Below are 16162 nucleotides of genomic sequence, written 5' to 3'. Positions count from 1 at the left end.
AGAGCTGCAAGGAGAAACATAGAGGACACCTATTTTTTGGCACTGTTTCTTACCTTGGAAAATGGAAAAAAAAATCTGAAATACCTATTATGAGTATAGAATTATGTGAAAACCAACAATTTTTGCAACAGTATTCATAATACAAGCAACAATAAAATGTAGGTTTACTGTAGCACCAAACTAAGGACACACATACAGTAAGGCACATTTTTACACAAAGGGCTGTTGGGGTCTGGAAAAACCTAGCTATGTTTTTTAAACTGATTCCCTGTCTACTCTCAAGAAATGACTGGATTTGATCTTTTGATCAATTAAATGATAACACCTACTGAACGTAAATGAGCTAGATGGACCAAGCAGCCTTCTCTGTTTTTTAAACATTTGTTAGTTTACAATATGGTTTTAGAGAATTGACGTTTGTACTGTATGGATGTTGGCTTTATTCCTAATGTATTAGTATTGGTGTACATTACAGTAAGTTACCTAGGTAACTTTTACTTTGCTGTTGCTGATTAAAATAATCTCAAAACAGTGAGCACATAGCTTCACATTCATTTTTTTTTCTCCTGTGAAGCGAGATGAACAGCTTTCCCCAATATAGGTAAATTCAGTAATAGAGAAATGCTGTAAAATGCATTAATTAACAATGATTTACATCAGATATAAATACAAATAATTCTAATTTAGAATTAATTTAATATGTATACTGATACAGTACATGCGTACTGTACCTTCTTAAATCACTGTTGCATTAGTAGGAATCACTAACAATTATAGTCAGGATTAGGTTAGTTAGCACAACTGTGTACAAAAATACGTACAGTAGGACAAAACCTATTTTGATTTATAAAAAGTGTCGATGATGAAATTATTATCATCATACATTCATCAAACTTGAGAAACAACTTGATCATCCACAGGAAAACAAAACAGTACTTTGGAAATGTATTTGAACCGATGGATTATTGTTTAAATAGACAAAATGTTAGGTAAAAAAAAATATTGTAAGCTGTGCTTTTGTTTCAAATGGAGTCTAGAACAGTCCTTTATTTACAAGATTTTTTCATTGCTCCAGAAGGTTGTTTAAAAGTCCTTTGTGATTCAAATAAATCCCATATTTACTGTATAGTGAAAGTAAAAACACATTTAACTTAAGAGTTTAAAAAGAGGTGCTTCTGCCAATGAAGAAAAAAAACACATTTGCATTTCAAAAGTCTAATGCAAAGCAGCACAAAATTGCACTGCACGACCAGGAATGAGATCTCCTGAAAAATTAATTAAACTGTACATAATCTCACGATTTATACCAATGAGAGTGTGGATCTTCACAAAACAGTGTAATTATCATCTGACAGTCCGCCACATAGACAGATGTGTAACAGAAATAACTATAATTATACAGTACATACAGACAACTGCACTTATACACAACAGCAGAAGAAAACAGAACACAATAGCAAGGGGCTATCCTTTGAAAAAGCTTTAGTAAGAGTTTCAAAATGATGCCTGCAAGTATCCTAAGATGTAAGAAAGTGGAAAGTGTTTTCTCTCAGTGCTATACATGCATATTTAGAATGTACATGTATTCTGCAAGAAGACGAGTTTCAATAAAATATCCATTTTATTCTGAATGTCCCGTTGTTCTTTAATCAGAGGTTTTTACACTTATGCCCAAACATTAATTAACCTTCTTATCATATTAACTATATTGCAATATAATTAAAATGTACACATAACATTTAAATACCTGATAATAAACCTAAATAAACTGATACAATTAGGCAAATAGACAGGTGTGTGCACTTCTTTGCATTTAATTTGATTTTGTGTTCCAAACCACAGCATTAAAATACACACAAAAGCATGTGCTATATAGGATTTTTGAATTGTTACTACTGACATCCTCCTCCATCCATTTTCAAATGCTTTTTCCCAATACAAGTTTGCAGGGCAGCCGGAGCCTATCCTGGTGAGCAACAGGTGCAAGGCAGGTAACATCCTGGACTGGACTCCAGTCCATCGCAGGGCTCACACAGAGACAACCACGCACACTCACTCCCAAAGCCAATTACCTACAAGTATGTCTTTGGACTAAGAGAGGAAACAGGAGCACCTGGCAAAATCCCGGATAACACAGGGAGAACACTCCGGGCAGATATTACCCCGGCTCTGAATCCAGAACTGAATCCTGGCCCCAAGTACTGTGAGACAGCAGAGCTAACCACTGCAGCACCATGCTGTCCTTACTGCTGACATAGTTCAAAAAGGTACTATTCTCTGTACGGATGAAAAAACAACAACATAATCAGTATAGTTATGACCAGAGGATGGAGGTGGCAAAGTTTAACCATGTTGGCAGTTCACTTCTTGATTACACAACTCAAGGTCTTACTCAGCACTTCAGGTTTTGAGATGCTTGCCTAGATGTAAGTGTCAGGTAAACAGAGATGATCAAAGGGTGTTTTAGATTATTTACTTTGGTTAATTAAACTTTAATTTGAATCATTAGAATCATAATAAAGGATGAGCATTCAACAGCAATAGAGCACTATAAATATAGAAGGAAGGAAGACAGAGTGATGTGAGAGGACCTTGTTAGAATTGGCTAGAATTCTGAATTATCTAGGTCCAGACCCGGCACCACCGGGGGGGGGGGGGCAAAAGGGGGTGTCACCCCCCTCAACTGAACTGTCTCGCCCCCTCAGTTTTGGACAATAGTATTTTGAACACTTTCGCTTACTTAATTTGCGCCCTAAAAAATAGTTGTACTTTATCAATGGTCAGATAACTACAGTAACCCTGAATTTACTACATCAGAGTGTTTGATGTGAACAATGTGTCAACATTATTACGATCTTGTTTGCTCAGGTGGACCGATTCCTTGCAGTCGTTTATCCTTATTCTTACAATTGTTATATAAATACGACTGTAGTTATAGAAGTTTGTGCTTTCTGTTGGTTTTACAACTGTTTTTTCTTAATGATTCATACCCTCGTTACCATTGATGTACTGTAGCTGCAAAAATAAATGCATATGGTATTTTGTCAGGCATAATAATCTGTGCTGATGAACGTAAAACTGTACTTAATCGCTAAATACCAGATTGCTCGTCGTTATCTTCCAACACGAAGCACTAATCAGTGGCATGGTTGCGAGATTTCACTTGGGTAGTTGCAATGGCTCCGTTTCAAATGAAATATCACCACCCCCTCAGAATTTCAGATGCCCCCCTACAGGTTTTTCCCCTGGCGCTGGGCCTGTCTAGGTCTGTATGATGTAGGCTCATACATGACATTCTTCCTATATTGTTCATATTCTTCCTTCCACCTGCACAATATTTTTTGTGCCCCTGCCACACAATCCAAAAGCATAATAGATTCACCCCCATGCTTATGGTTGGCAATATATTTTTTTCTTCAAATGCTTCATCCAGTTTTCTCCAAAGGTATCTTCTGTGGTTATTAACAAAACGTTCAATTTTTGTTTCATCAGTCTATAGCACTCCATATTTTTTTTCTGGCTTATCAATGTAACTGTGTTTTCCTCACTTAAAATGTTGACTTACAGTATGTGATGAGATCTTAGGAAAGGCTTCCTTCTGACAACTCTCCTGTGCAGATCATTTTTTGTGTAAACAATGCTGTACTGTGGATCTGTGGAGAACTACTCCAGTTTCAGCTAAACGTTTCTGTAGGTCCTTTGCAGTGATCTCCGGGTTCTGCTTTGTAAATCTGACCAGTGTTTGAACAGTTCACATCAGCAATTTTTCTGGTTCATCCCGATTTTGCCTTGACTTCAACAGGTCCCTTTAAATTCCATTTCTTAATGATGTTTCTGACAGTTAAAAATGCAAGCTGGAAGCATTTAGATACCTTATTTATAGCCTTTTCCTGCTTTGTAACAGTAAGTAATATTTATTGTCAAGTCCTCAGACAGCTGCTTAAGGGAGTCCATGGTTGTTGAAGGTAAGCAGAACAACAATCACAACCCAAGAGGTTAGAAGGATCAGAATATTTGTTCAACCCTGGTATAGTCTTTACCACGGTCTTTAAGGCCTAATGGTCAAGTTTTGGGGCCTTTGAAAAATACTAGTTAAAAAACGTAGCATTGAATCAACTGGAAGGGTGCCCAAACTTTTTATTTTTTCTCCTGTTAAAATCATCAAATGAATAGTAATTTTGCATTATAATTTTAAGAAGGATGTTGGGTTTACCTTTGTGCCATGTAGAGGTTATCACCTCCTGTTAACTTAGAGATTCTTTGAAACACTATTTAACAATTTAATTTAGGGTGCCTTAACTTTTGCACACAACTGTTACTGTCCTAATAAAGCTATGTGCTTTTATAGAAACATTATGGGTCCATTTTTGATGTTTTCAGTTTAGATTGTCAAAATAATTGAGTAACAATCCGTTCAAATAATCACTTTTACTAATTTATTGGGCTCGCTATTTTATCCCAAACTATTTTTATTTGTATGCATTTATAAAGCTATTTCTGGATGAGCAATGTTGGCTCAAGGGGACAATAGCAGTACCCTTTCTCACTTGGGATTTTTACACAACCTTCTAGTTACAAGTGCAAAGGCCTAACCACTGCTGCACACTGCAGTTTATTCAAAAGTACAACTTTAATTACTCAAAGAACAGGTAAAAAAACAATCAAGTCCCGCTAGAGATAATGAATATCTTCATTATGAAGACTGCATGTTGTTATCAGCATTTCTTGAGGTGTCATATCTATGAAAAATGCTACCTGGGGAATAAGATGTTCTGCTTCAACCATCATAAGAACAGACAAAAAAACAGAAAATTGGAACCATGTGGGACAGTCCAACAAATTGCAACAACTCTGCAATTTGATACTGACAGCATTCATTTTCTAACTGCTTTATCCAATACAGAATTACAGGAGAGATAGAGCCTATCCTTGCAAGCAAAGGATGCAAGGTGGGGTACATTCTGGATGGAATGCCAGTACATAAAAGGGCACACAGACTCAGATCAACACCTACTACTACCAGGGCCAATTTTCCCAGAAGCCAATTAACCTCCAGTATATCTTTGGTTTGTGGTTATGGATGCCACGATGAAGCCATCGATGACTTTAAAAAGCTACAAAGTTCTATGAATAACATAAGAAAATGAGTCTAGGAGTCAACAATATCTCAGTTACTCTAAAAAGGAGGGTTGTATGTCAGAGTCACACCCAAGTTCTCATGGAGTGATGGAGCAAACATGTGGTCAGGTTTTGCAGTCAGGCAAGACAATTATTTTTTTTTATCTAAATGTAAAGTGTTACAGCTGGGGCAAACTCAATGCAACACATCACCCAATCATTATCATCCCTACTGGTAAATGTGTTGGTGATGGAATTATAGGGCTGTTTCTCATCCAAGGAGACCAGTCAAAATCTAAGGGGAAAAGGAACGTTCATAGTAAAGGCAATGAAAAAACAGAAAAAAACTTCAGTCTGCTAAAAACCTAAATTTACACTATGGCCTAACAAGAAGAAGGTGAACCTCCTTGTGTGGCCCACAGTCATGACTTGAATAGAAAAAAAAAAGTTTTGTTAACCCATTAAAGTGTTCATTTTGAGCACTAATATTTTTAATAAAATGTTCACTTAAAAATTTGTATATTTCATGATTTGTGGCAGATTAATTATTTTGCAAGGCACTGGATAATGGGGCAGTATAGCCAACTATACTTATGACCCTAATCTACTGGTTCATTGTTATATTATGGCAAACACGAGTCACGTTTTGCATGTATTGTAAATTGTCACAAGCCAGTTAATATAAGTGTAGTGTTAAAGCAATGGCAATTATGATTACAGATTACAGGCTACAGCTATACCTTTTGGGCTGTATCATGCAAATTTCAACAATCTTGTTTAAAATGTATTTGGTTAAACCTGACCTTGGGAAGTTACAGTACAATCACAAAACGAAAACAACGCAAGGTTAGGAGCTGGTTATGAGACTACTGTAGTCTTGAATAAGTTTAAGAGTATAACCACAACATAAATGTTTGCACACGTTGTCTAAATGTAACAGTTTAAAAACTACATGACCTAGCCTGTAGGTTGTATTCATGAAAATTCATTATTATTCAAACACCAAAACTACAGTATATTTGCTATATATTGACTTAAATCTTTATTAACTAGATGTTATAACAGGATGGCAAATACAGCCCGATACTTTGCTTGAAAAGCAATTTACTCAAAAGATAAAAATGTAAAATAATAAAACATAAAATGTAAATTACAATTATAATTCTTTTCTTGTTCATGAAGAAATTGAAATGTAAGATTAATTGTATGATTTTTTGGGGAGATGTGGAGAATATAGAACAGGTAAGAATAGTCTTAAATTAAAATAAAAACAAACTAAATTCTTTAAAAACGCACAAGCCTACCTTGTGTGGGTCACAATGTCAGTCAAAGCACCACCTTCAAGAAACTCCATAACTACCCACAGTTCATCTCCCACTAGGTAGCTATTGTACATGTCCACCACATTTTCATGATGGTAGTCTCTCATTATAACAACCTGGATAATTAAAGAAAAGAAAATCCAAATTATAAATCTCATAACAGTACACCCACATAAAAGGCAAATACTTTACTGTTTTAAAACAGTGTATATATATATTATATATCATTTAATTTACATGTCATTTTATATGTCATTTAATATACAGTAGAACAATCAACAAAATAGGCTTATGGCTAAAAATTCATTAAAAAATCTGATACAGTAGGTTAAACTACAATTCAATACAATTCAAGCTATTCTCTTGTGTTAAAATAACAAAATACAGGGAATTCTAATTCGCATGGAAGAGATCAAAGCAAAGTCTAATGTAGAGTTTGTTTTAGAACTGTAATCGGCTGCTCTTGGCCAATAACAATTTAATCACACAAAAATTAGTGTAGATTCCTAAATAGAACTACTGTATTGACAAGTGCATTTTTAAATCTTATTTTTAGCCTCTAAGGTCTTCAATTTAAGTTCCACATTGGGCATTAAAATGAAATTGTATGACAATTACAGCAAAAAAGGGGGAAAAAATAAAATAAAAATATTTATTTGCAAAGTAATTTATGTTTATTCTGTAAGTCTAAGCTAAAGCCAATATCTAAAAATGGATTTTCTTTAAAATCTTAAAGCTATTTGACATCATCACCCTTATCAAAAAACATAAGGAGATTAACATGATTTTGAATTTGAGGATTTTAATTTTGGCAGTTTAAATAAGATTGTCATGCTTTGAAAATAAGATTCAATACTATCATTTATAGTAACTGTCTTTAATTTTCTATATAATTAAAACTTAACTAAGATATACATAAGACTTCTAATTTAAAAGTGAATGTTGCTTTCATTTTTTAAAGTTTATGTGCAAAATTGTTATAGTTTGCACTAGAAGGATCTGATCTAAGGCTCCTACCTAATACAAATGCACATTTGTGCAATACAAAGTTTGAAAATACCTCAGTGGTCTGCATTTCTTACAAGATCACAGTTTAAGTTGCTTTATTCATATCAGGACAGCATTACATTTCCAATTCATAATATGTGTGTAACTATTTCTAAAGGAAACAACTTCATCATGATTTATCTAAATATACAATATGTCCCCCAAGTCTACATTTTCGAAATATGCTTTTTAGATCATTTAGATTCATTATAGAACAGCCTTACAGTATGTTGTGGCCATTAGCACTGATGGCTTAAAGCTCCTTTGTTTGAAACTAGATTGGGTTGCCTTCTATGTGGAGTTTTTATCTGCTTGTGTTCATGTGTGTTTTCTCTGGATGTTCTGGTTTCCTCTGATAATCTTAGTATGCAGAAAGACAAGTTCCTAATACAAGAAATTGTATATGGCCAATAAAGTGATCTTAAGTGTGCATGTATTCTTTCGTGTGATGGAATGGAATTCCAGGTTAGAGTGCAGAGACCTGCTTTGAGTCATATGCTTCCAGCACAGGATTTGACCCTTAGCAGAAATAAACATATTCCAGATATTGTATTTCATTTAAAATATTGTGCATCTAACAATACCTAGATATACATATATAAAGAAAAGGGTACTAATCACCAAAAATGTGTCCCAATATTTAAACAGTTTATACTCAAACATGTTTCAAGTTTCCTTTTTCTAGTTGAAATTATGCTTCTTTGTGGAAGAGTTAATGACAGAAAAAAGTAAGACATGCAGACATTGGAAACAGAATGAGAAAGCACAGTGGTTTCTCATTCACCGTGCTGACCTCATTGAAGAGCAATTCCCGTCTTTGCTGTTTTCGCAAGTCCATCTTCTTTACTGCCACCTGCTTGCCAGTGTGCTTCTCTGTGGCGATACACACAATGCCTGTGGATCCTTCGCCAATCTTAATGAAGTTATCTAGGTACTCTCGGGGGTCACCAGGATTCACCACGAGCTGCAGGGCAGCCCTGAACTGCTCGTGAGACACCCTTGAGGGCTGCTGATCTGAGGAGGAGCCCCAGCTCGGGGGAGGGTAAGCACCAGGAGGTATATAAGGGGATGATGGTTGCGAGTAAGCACCTTGAGCACTGTAGGGCGGACTGGGCTGCGGCTGAGGGTGGTGGTAGGGGGAGGGCTTGTGGTAAGTTGTTGGGAACTGGAAACTGCTAGGGTAGCTTGGCTTGGTTTGAATTTGAGGTAGTTTAAAAGGGACTCTGGGGTACGTTTCTGCACCGGGCACTTGCGAGATGTCCCTGGCTGCTCTTTCATAATCCCCCTGTAGAAACACAAGTAGAAAAAGGCTTCTGGTATAAATACCTCACTGGAAGATTTAAACAGAAAAACCTATGAAATTCAGAGTTTTCTACAGGATGCAAACGATTTATAAGACCTTTTTTTTAGTACAGATTTTTTTTACATTTAAAATATCATATTTAGCATTTTGTTAATACTAATTATCAGACATTATCACAACATTAATTAATCTGTAATCAAAAGTTTCATCAAAATTCTTTGGTCAACAAAAAATAAGAAAGTGTTATTTATAAACCGGCAGGATTTAGTAAGGCGGAACATTATTTCAATGGAGGTGTAAAAATGTATCGCAACAGTAACTTTACTAAAAACATTATGGAACATTAATGACACAGCAAACATTCTAATACTGACTCTTCTATAGAGAGTATGGCCTCAAAAGTACAATAGTTTTCTGAAATCAGAAGTGACTAAAAATGATCAGTGACAACAGAACATACACAGCTGGCACTATTGATTGGAACAGAATTAATGTTTAATGTATCCTGTTCTATTTCGTGACAAGAAGAGCCAGTGGTTACCCTAAATTCTGTGGAGGAAGGTTTTTCTGCCAACATACTGTACAGCAAATGAATCTGAAAGATATTTCATATACAACATGCCACGTTTGATGAGGCTGGCCTGGAGGATAATGGGAAAATCTAAAATTGTAGTTTTTTTAATCACAAATGGCACAAAAGATGATTATGAGTGCAAAATAGGTCTGCAATCCTAGTAAAACAATTGTTAAATTTTTCCTCCTTCATTTTCTCTAAAAGATAAAGATGTGTTGAAACAATAGAAATGTCTGTTTTATCCATGCTGCCTTCCCTATTCATGTAATGTCAATTTTGATATACTGTAACAATATTCTGAATAAAAATAGCCCAAAAATGAAAGCAGACTGTTTATCTATGCTCATGAGATAATCATACAAAATATTTAATATAATCTGGAATGTACTTGTTTTTTCACATGAATTAGAATAAACAGCATCAACAAATATAATTTATAAGGGATATTTAGATAATCATACTGAAAAACACACAAAACATTTGAGGTTATTTTGAGTCTCATGACAAATTAAAGTGAGTCACTGTATGACCTTGTTTTAAAATATTCATGTTTGCCACATTTATAATGATTTTTTGCATATCATGCTATTTCTATGCCCCAGGAACCAGGTATTTTTCAAGGTGAAGCAAGTTTTATGCTCTTAAAGGAAACATTTGGTGTCAAATAAAAATCAGACATAAATATAGAAAACCACAGTTTGAAATGTATTATGACCTTATATAGTGCCTTCAAAACGTATTCACAACCATTGGATATTCTTACAATTTGTAAAAAGGATTTGTAAATCCTATTTATAAATGATTTTTTTTTACTCTGATCCACACAAAGTATGATATAATGTCAAGAGGTGGAATGAAAATTCATGATTTTTTATATGTAATTTAAATGGAAACACTATCATGTTTTGATTTGGTAAGTATTCATCCCCTTTGCTATCACACTCCAAATTGTGCACAGGTGCATCTAATTTCCTTGTCAGATCACTGCAGAACTCGAATAGAGTCTGACTGTGGTCAGTTATTAGTTGACTTGATTGCAGAAGAAATACACCTGTCTAAATGAAGTACCTCAGCTGACAGTGCCGAAACTCTACCATGAAGACCAAGATGCTGTCCGTATAATTCTGTAATAGAATTATGACAAAGGCATGGTTCTGGGGACGGCATTAAAAATATGTTTAAAGTTAAGTCCATCATTAGTAAATGGAAAAAAGTACAAAACCGAAACTTATCAACTGCCCAAGAAGACCTTGGCAAGAGAAGTAAACAAAAGCCCCATGACCACTCTGAGAGAACTGTAGAGTTCTATGAATGGAGAATCTGACCAAGTGTAACGCTCTCTGCAGCCCTACAAAGATTTAGACTCTCTGGGAGATTGGCAAGACAGAAGCTAACAGTACACCTGAAACTTGCAAGAAGGAACATGGCAGACCCTGAGATAATGTGGCAGAAGATTCTCTGGTCTGATCCATTAAAAACTGATCTCTTTGGTCTGAATGCAAAGCACTAGGCCTGGTACAAATTGCACACAGCTCATCGCCCATGTAATACCGTCCCTGCCACAAAGCATGATTTTTAGGGGCAGGGACTAGGGAACTTCTTAGGATAAAGAGAACAATACAGTAAATGTAAAATACAGTAATATCCTTAAGGAAAACCTGCTTCAGTTAGCAAAAAACCTTAGACTGTGGTGAAGATTCTTGTTCCAACAGCACAACAACCCCAAACATATGTCAAAGTTACACAGGAATGGCTTCAAGAAGAAGTTGAATGTCCTTGAGTGGCACAGCCAAATCCTAGACTTGAATCCTAATTAGAATTTGTGGAAGAACTTGAAAGTTTGCGTTCACCAATACTCCCCATCCAACCAGAGCTTAAACAAATCAGCAAGGAAGAATGGGAGAAAATCCTCAAACCCACACATGCAAAGTTAATAGCCAAACCACATTTGCAATTGTTTGGGGGTAGGTGGGTAAATACTTTCTAAAGACATTGTATAATAATTGCATTATGAAAATATGTCTGCAATGTCACACTGCCAATTTCAAAACAAATTCATTTTAGTGTAGCCTCCTGAACCACAGATTCTGCTTTCCTCCATTACAGGAAGGAGAAAAACTTGGACCAATGGATTCTGATGCATGTTCATTTAACTCTCAAGTTAAAGGTTACGACAAAGGATTAAACAAAGGATTATATTTGTGAATGCAGAGTATTGCGACTTACTGATTAATGAAGCTGACTTTAATCTATGTTTCCATCCCCAAGCTGACCTCTACGCAGATGTTGCGCATGTGTAAATATATAGCGTTTAGGTGCTGTTTATTACAAATGATTACCTATCTAATGAATACCTGTACTTTCTAGACGTTCTGTTAGTTCAATTAGCTTGCAATTCCCATTTGTGGTGCAAGGCTTGGGCACGATTTGATACAAGGAGAACTGTTAATATTGTTTTTTTTTTCAAATAATATTCATCTAGACTCTATATGGAATTTTTTTTGCTGACATAGCCTATTTTTTGTCCTGTTAGAAATGCAGTGAAAAACACATTTTGTTTCTGCCGCAAAGGCCCAGAGGGGCTCAAAATGCTGTTTTCTAACTGGTATTGCTGCTTTTCCATCTCATAATACAGCTATTGAAGTTTCGCACCCTCTTGTACGCCTCAATGTAATGCTGACTCAGATCATGACTGCAAGTGTAAAAACAGCAAATACGTTTCATTAATGAAGTCTTTGACCTCATTCAGCTCATTAAGAGGGTGATTTCCAAGGTTTTTTCCTCCAGAGTAAAATTTGCTCCTTAATTTCTAAATGTGGGGGAGACAATTAACATACAGAAAAGAAAAAAAACGTTTCTTTAGTAATATACTACTTGAAAATTATCTATATGTCATTTGGAGTTTAAGAAAGGTGCCACTATTGCTCTGAAGCAAAAGCCTTTTAAAGTGCTTCCACTGGTCTACAGTAGATGCCTTACTTGGATATGTAGTAAAGTAAAGCAGACAGCAGTGTGTTGAATATTTACACTTTGACACTTTAGTTTAAAAATACATTAATACACTGAAAATGTCACCACCGGATCGATATATTTATGCTACCTGACCTAGAAGAGTTATACATGATTCTGGTCCTGAGTGTTGTCATTTACATTCAACCTATTAATAATGATTATATTGAGTCCATGTTTACTTAATAGGTTTTAATTATTTCCAGGTCTTCAGCTATTTAAGGCTTTAAAATATAAAATATCTGTGATAGTGGATCTCCAGGACTGACAGCGGCTATCTCAATATCTGTCTTGCAGGTTAGAAAGGCATTAAGACAGATATACTGTACAGTACTCTGCATTAGGGGTGCATTCCTGTGCAGCTGAACCCCCCTGGAAAACAGGCACCAAACAATTTGCACTCTAAATGGAAATGGATTTTGAAAGCTAATTTCCAATGCGTATGGACTTGTTAAGGTCTGGTGCAAACAGGCACTGTAGAGGTCAACTTAGAGTCACATACAGTGCATGTATGACAATAAACAGAAATTTAACTTTATTTTGGTTTATAATTAGAGGCCAAATGTATCTGAAGTTCAGCACCTCTTGTGAATTATTTTGTTTTATAGATTATCCAGTGGGTTCCCTCTTATAAGGCTTCTTACAATACCTTTGTGTCAAATAGAAGGCAAGCAATATCCTCAAGATCTTATTATGCTGAACTGACACCATGTCCGTTCCATATGGGTTTCATACATCATTGCACCTCACCACTCCTTTCTTAGTAGAATTCCCCTTTAGCATAGTGGAGTAGGATTGAAGGTGAATGCAGATGATGAAATAATGCAAATATACTGAAACACAGAAAATACATAATGGAAAAACACAGCACCCTGAAAGATGGTTTTATGTTCAAATTTGTTTAACTGTTTTGAATAATGTAATCCTATGTACCATGCTATACAAAGCAAGGCACAAAATAAAGAAGTGCTCTTGTTCTTGTGATCATCTAGATAAATTGTAGAATGTTAAATCCAGTAATGATGGTAAATTAAATTACTTCTACCACACCCACAGAACACAAATTCTTAATGACAGAACATGCATTGTCTTCTAAATGCCTTATGACTGTGCTTGAAATGTCTCCAAGGAGAGTGTCAGACACAGACTCTTGATGTATCAGGATTACAAATAATTACAGCCATGGATTCATTTAATCAATCAATTTCACTAGTGGTGCTTGGGGATGGACAGGGCATAAAACTCTGCACTGCTATCAATTGCCAGCACCACCGCTGGCTGTCAGCCAGAAGTCCCCTGATCCATGTTAGTTAAATGCACATTAATCTGAATTTGGCAGCGTAATCAAGAACCCAACTGAACTGTGAAATTGAATTCTGCAGTGGAACATCATTTGGCCATTTTATGCTAAGACTGCAAAAAAAAAAGTGCCGCAACATCAATTTGTCACTATAATCTGCTGCACAACTCAGTGTGCAGCTAAATCCCCGAACTGTCAACAATGCCAGGCAGTTCACAACAACAACAGAAAAAAAGATTTAGCTTTATAAAAGAAACACAACTACATTTTATCACCCCAAAGCATTTTCTGTGTGTTCCCTATAATGAAAAAGAATGAAGAAGGGGCATTACAAGGATCACAAGAAGAGGCAAAATGAGAAAGTTTGTGAAGTATTAATAAATGATGTACACAATTGATGTGCTTTATTATTTATTAAAAAGAAAAGTATTCTGCCTTAAAAAGAAAAAAATGTGTTAACAACTCACAGATATTTAACAAAAACAAATATTCATTTGAATATTCAGATAAATTCAGACAAAATAGATTTTGTAGTTAAAATATTTCCTTTAAAAAAACACTTCCCAGCTAACTTAAATTCCACAATAATTAGACATGGTATTATAGATATTATTCTAGATATACTTTTGATTAGCTAAAACGTAAAAAAAACAACATTACATGACTACCTAATGGAGGAAAATACTTGAAAAATAAAAATTAAGGTGAGCATGACTCAGTGTTTGCCAGAGACTTTAAGACACTTTGGAATTTTTAGGTCGTTCTTTAACCAAAAGGAATGAATGTAGAAATTAAGCATCACATCTTTGCAGAGATTAATATTTGTGTTCAATGACTGTGCACAATAAGCAAGGCATGATAATCAGATGTTAATTTTTCTTGCATCTGATGAAAGAGACAGTATACTGTATACGTTAGTACAAGACTGTTTTAGGGCAATTAAAAATTCCATTATATGTTTAAGGTACATAACATTTTGCTTGCATTCCTAACCCTACAATCAGAATGTTTGATACCACATTCAAAAATTGACCTCATGGGAAGATGCCCTTATATGTTGTAGGTCTCCCTGTTTTTCCACTGTCAAAATCTCAAATCAAACTGCTTCCGGTAGCCATTTGATATGAAAAAAAGTAATCTACAAGAGAATGAAAGGTTATGGTACTAATTCTAAACAGAATCAGACAAGGCTGCTCTTAAAGGCTGCTATTGCTGACTGATAGTCTTGTTTAAAGGTGTTTACAGGCAACAATCTTTATCAGGGAAAGGCTATCAAACTGACAGAGGAAGGCATTCAGTGTGCTTCAAATGACAAACCAATAGCATTCACAAATTAGACTACAGGTGTTTTTTATATAAAAAAATCAGTTGCATAATTGCTATGTCATTTTAATTCTTTAACGGTAGATTGTAGTTAGTTCTCAAAAATCTTGAAAAGCAGCTGCACAGCATGATTACGCAGTATAGGCTTAGATGTTCAGTCCTTTTAACTTCATCTGCCATACACTGACCTGCAATCTGTATGTAATCAAAGAGAGCCTTTCTTCATAGAAACAATACAGTGAAAATCAACAAATTTATTAAATTTGCAATGAATTTAGGATCTTAATTTGCAATGCCTTGTGCTAAAAAAGTGGGATTAAAAAAAAACTACAGTAGATTATGAAACTTTTAAGACAGTTTTGTAAAAAATTAAAACACTAAATATATTCAGTTAGGATTTTTTTTAAATGCTGTATAAATGAAACATATATTCTGCACTCATTCATAATAAAAACAAATCAAATACCTTTATAAACTAAAAAATACATAAATATGTGACTGTAATTTATTTATGTAATTTCTAACAACAGCTAAATTATCCAAAAAAAAGAAGTGGTTTTGATTGCTGCTTTTCAGTCTTGTATTTATGAAAAGCATTATATAAAAAGAAAACTATTAATTTTATATAATGTTTTCTCTGTAAAACCTGTATCCATCTGCAAGTGATACGTTGGCTTCTCTGTCTCCTGCCCTTCGCACTTTGATTTTAAATTAAGAAAAATACATTTTCAGTTCATTTATTACACTCTGAGCTCACAACCTACTCTACTCTACCCCCAAAGGTAAGCAAGAGTTTTGGTTTCAGGGAAATGTAGTTTAATCAAAATGAAAAAATCTACCTATAATTAAGAAGACAGTACTACAGTATAATGACAATATTGACTACTGTATGTAATAGGTATTTGTACTGTCTTTTATGCGAAAACATTATTCTTTTAGCTTTACAATTTGCAATTTTGATGGATGTATTTTGAAGTTTTTAATTGTATTAACTTTTAAGGTAATGTTATTTTCATGAATTAAATCTCTAATGAACATACAAATGAATACAATTTGTGTCACATTTCTACTTTGGCTGTGTTACTGTGTATGTGTACCAAAAAGTATATATTTCAAACACTGAGTCAGGCACCTGATAGAAGCACAAATCACAGACCAAGTTGTGA

General features: G+C 34.8%; 1 protein-coding gene across 4 annotated transcripts in view; it reads right to left on the bottom strand.

Annotated features, from left to right (window-relative positions):
* The window catches only part of pak5 (p21 protein (Cdc42/Rac)-activated kinase 5), a 118111-nt gene that overhangs the window by 9889 nt on the left and 92060 nt on the right, over positions 1-16162 (bottom strand). For all 4 annotated transcript variants that reach the window (XM_088625568.1, XM_088625567.1, XM_088625569.1 and 1 more), the window contains 2 exons: positions 8281-8772; positions 6423-6556 (listed from right to left, as the gene is read on the bottom strand). In XM_088625568.1, coding sequence (XP_088481694.1) covers positions 6423-6556; positions 8281-8772 — 626 coding nt within the window. The remainder of the gene's footprint in view (positions 1-6422; positions 6557-8280; positions 8773-16162) is intronic.

The sequence above is a fragment of the Lepisosteus platostomus genome, chromosome 3, assembly GCF_059453375.1.
Source record: "Lepisosteus platostomus isolate fLepPlt1 chromosome 3, fLepPlt1.hap1, whole genome shotgun sequence".
NCBI classification, from domain to species: Eukaryota; Metazoa; Chordata; class Actinopteri; order Semionotiformes; family Lepisosteidae; genus Lepisosteus; species Lepisosteus platostomus.
Note: the sequence above shows the minus strand (reverse complement) of the source record. Positions and strands in the feature narration are given on the sequence as shown.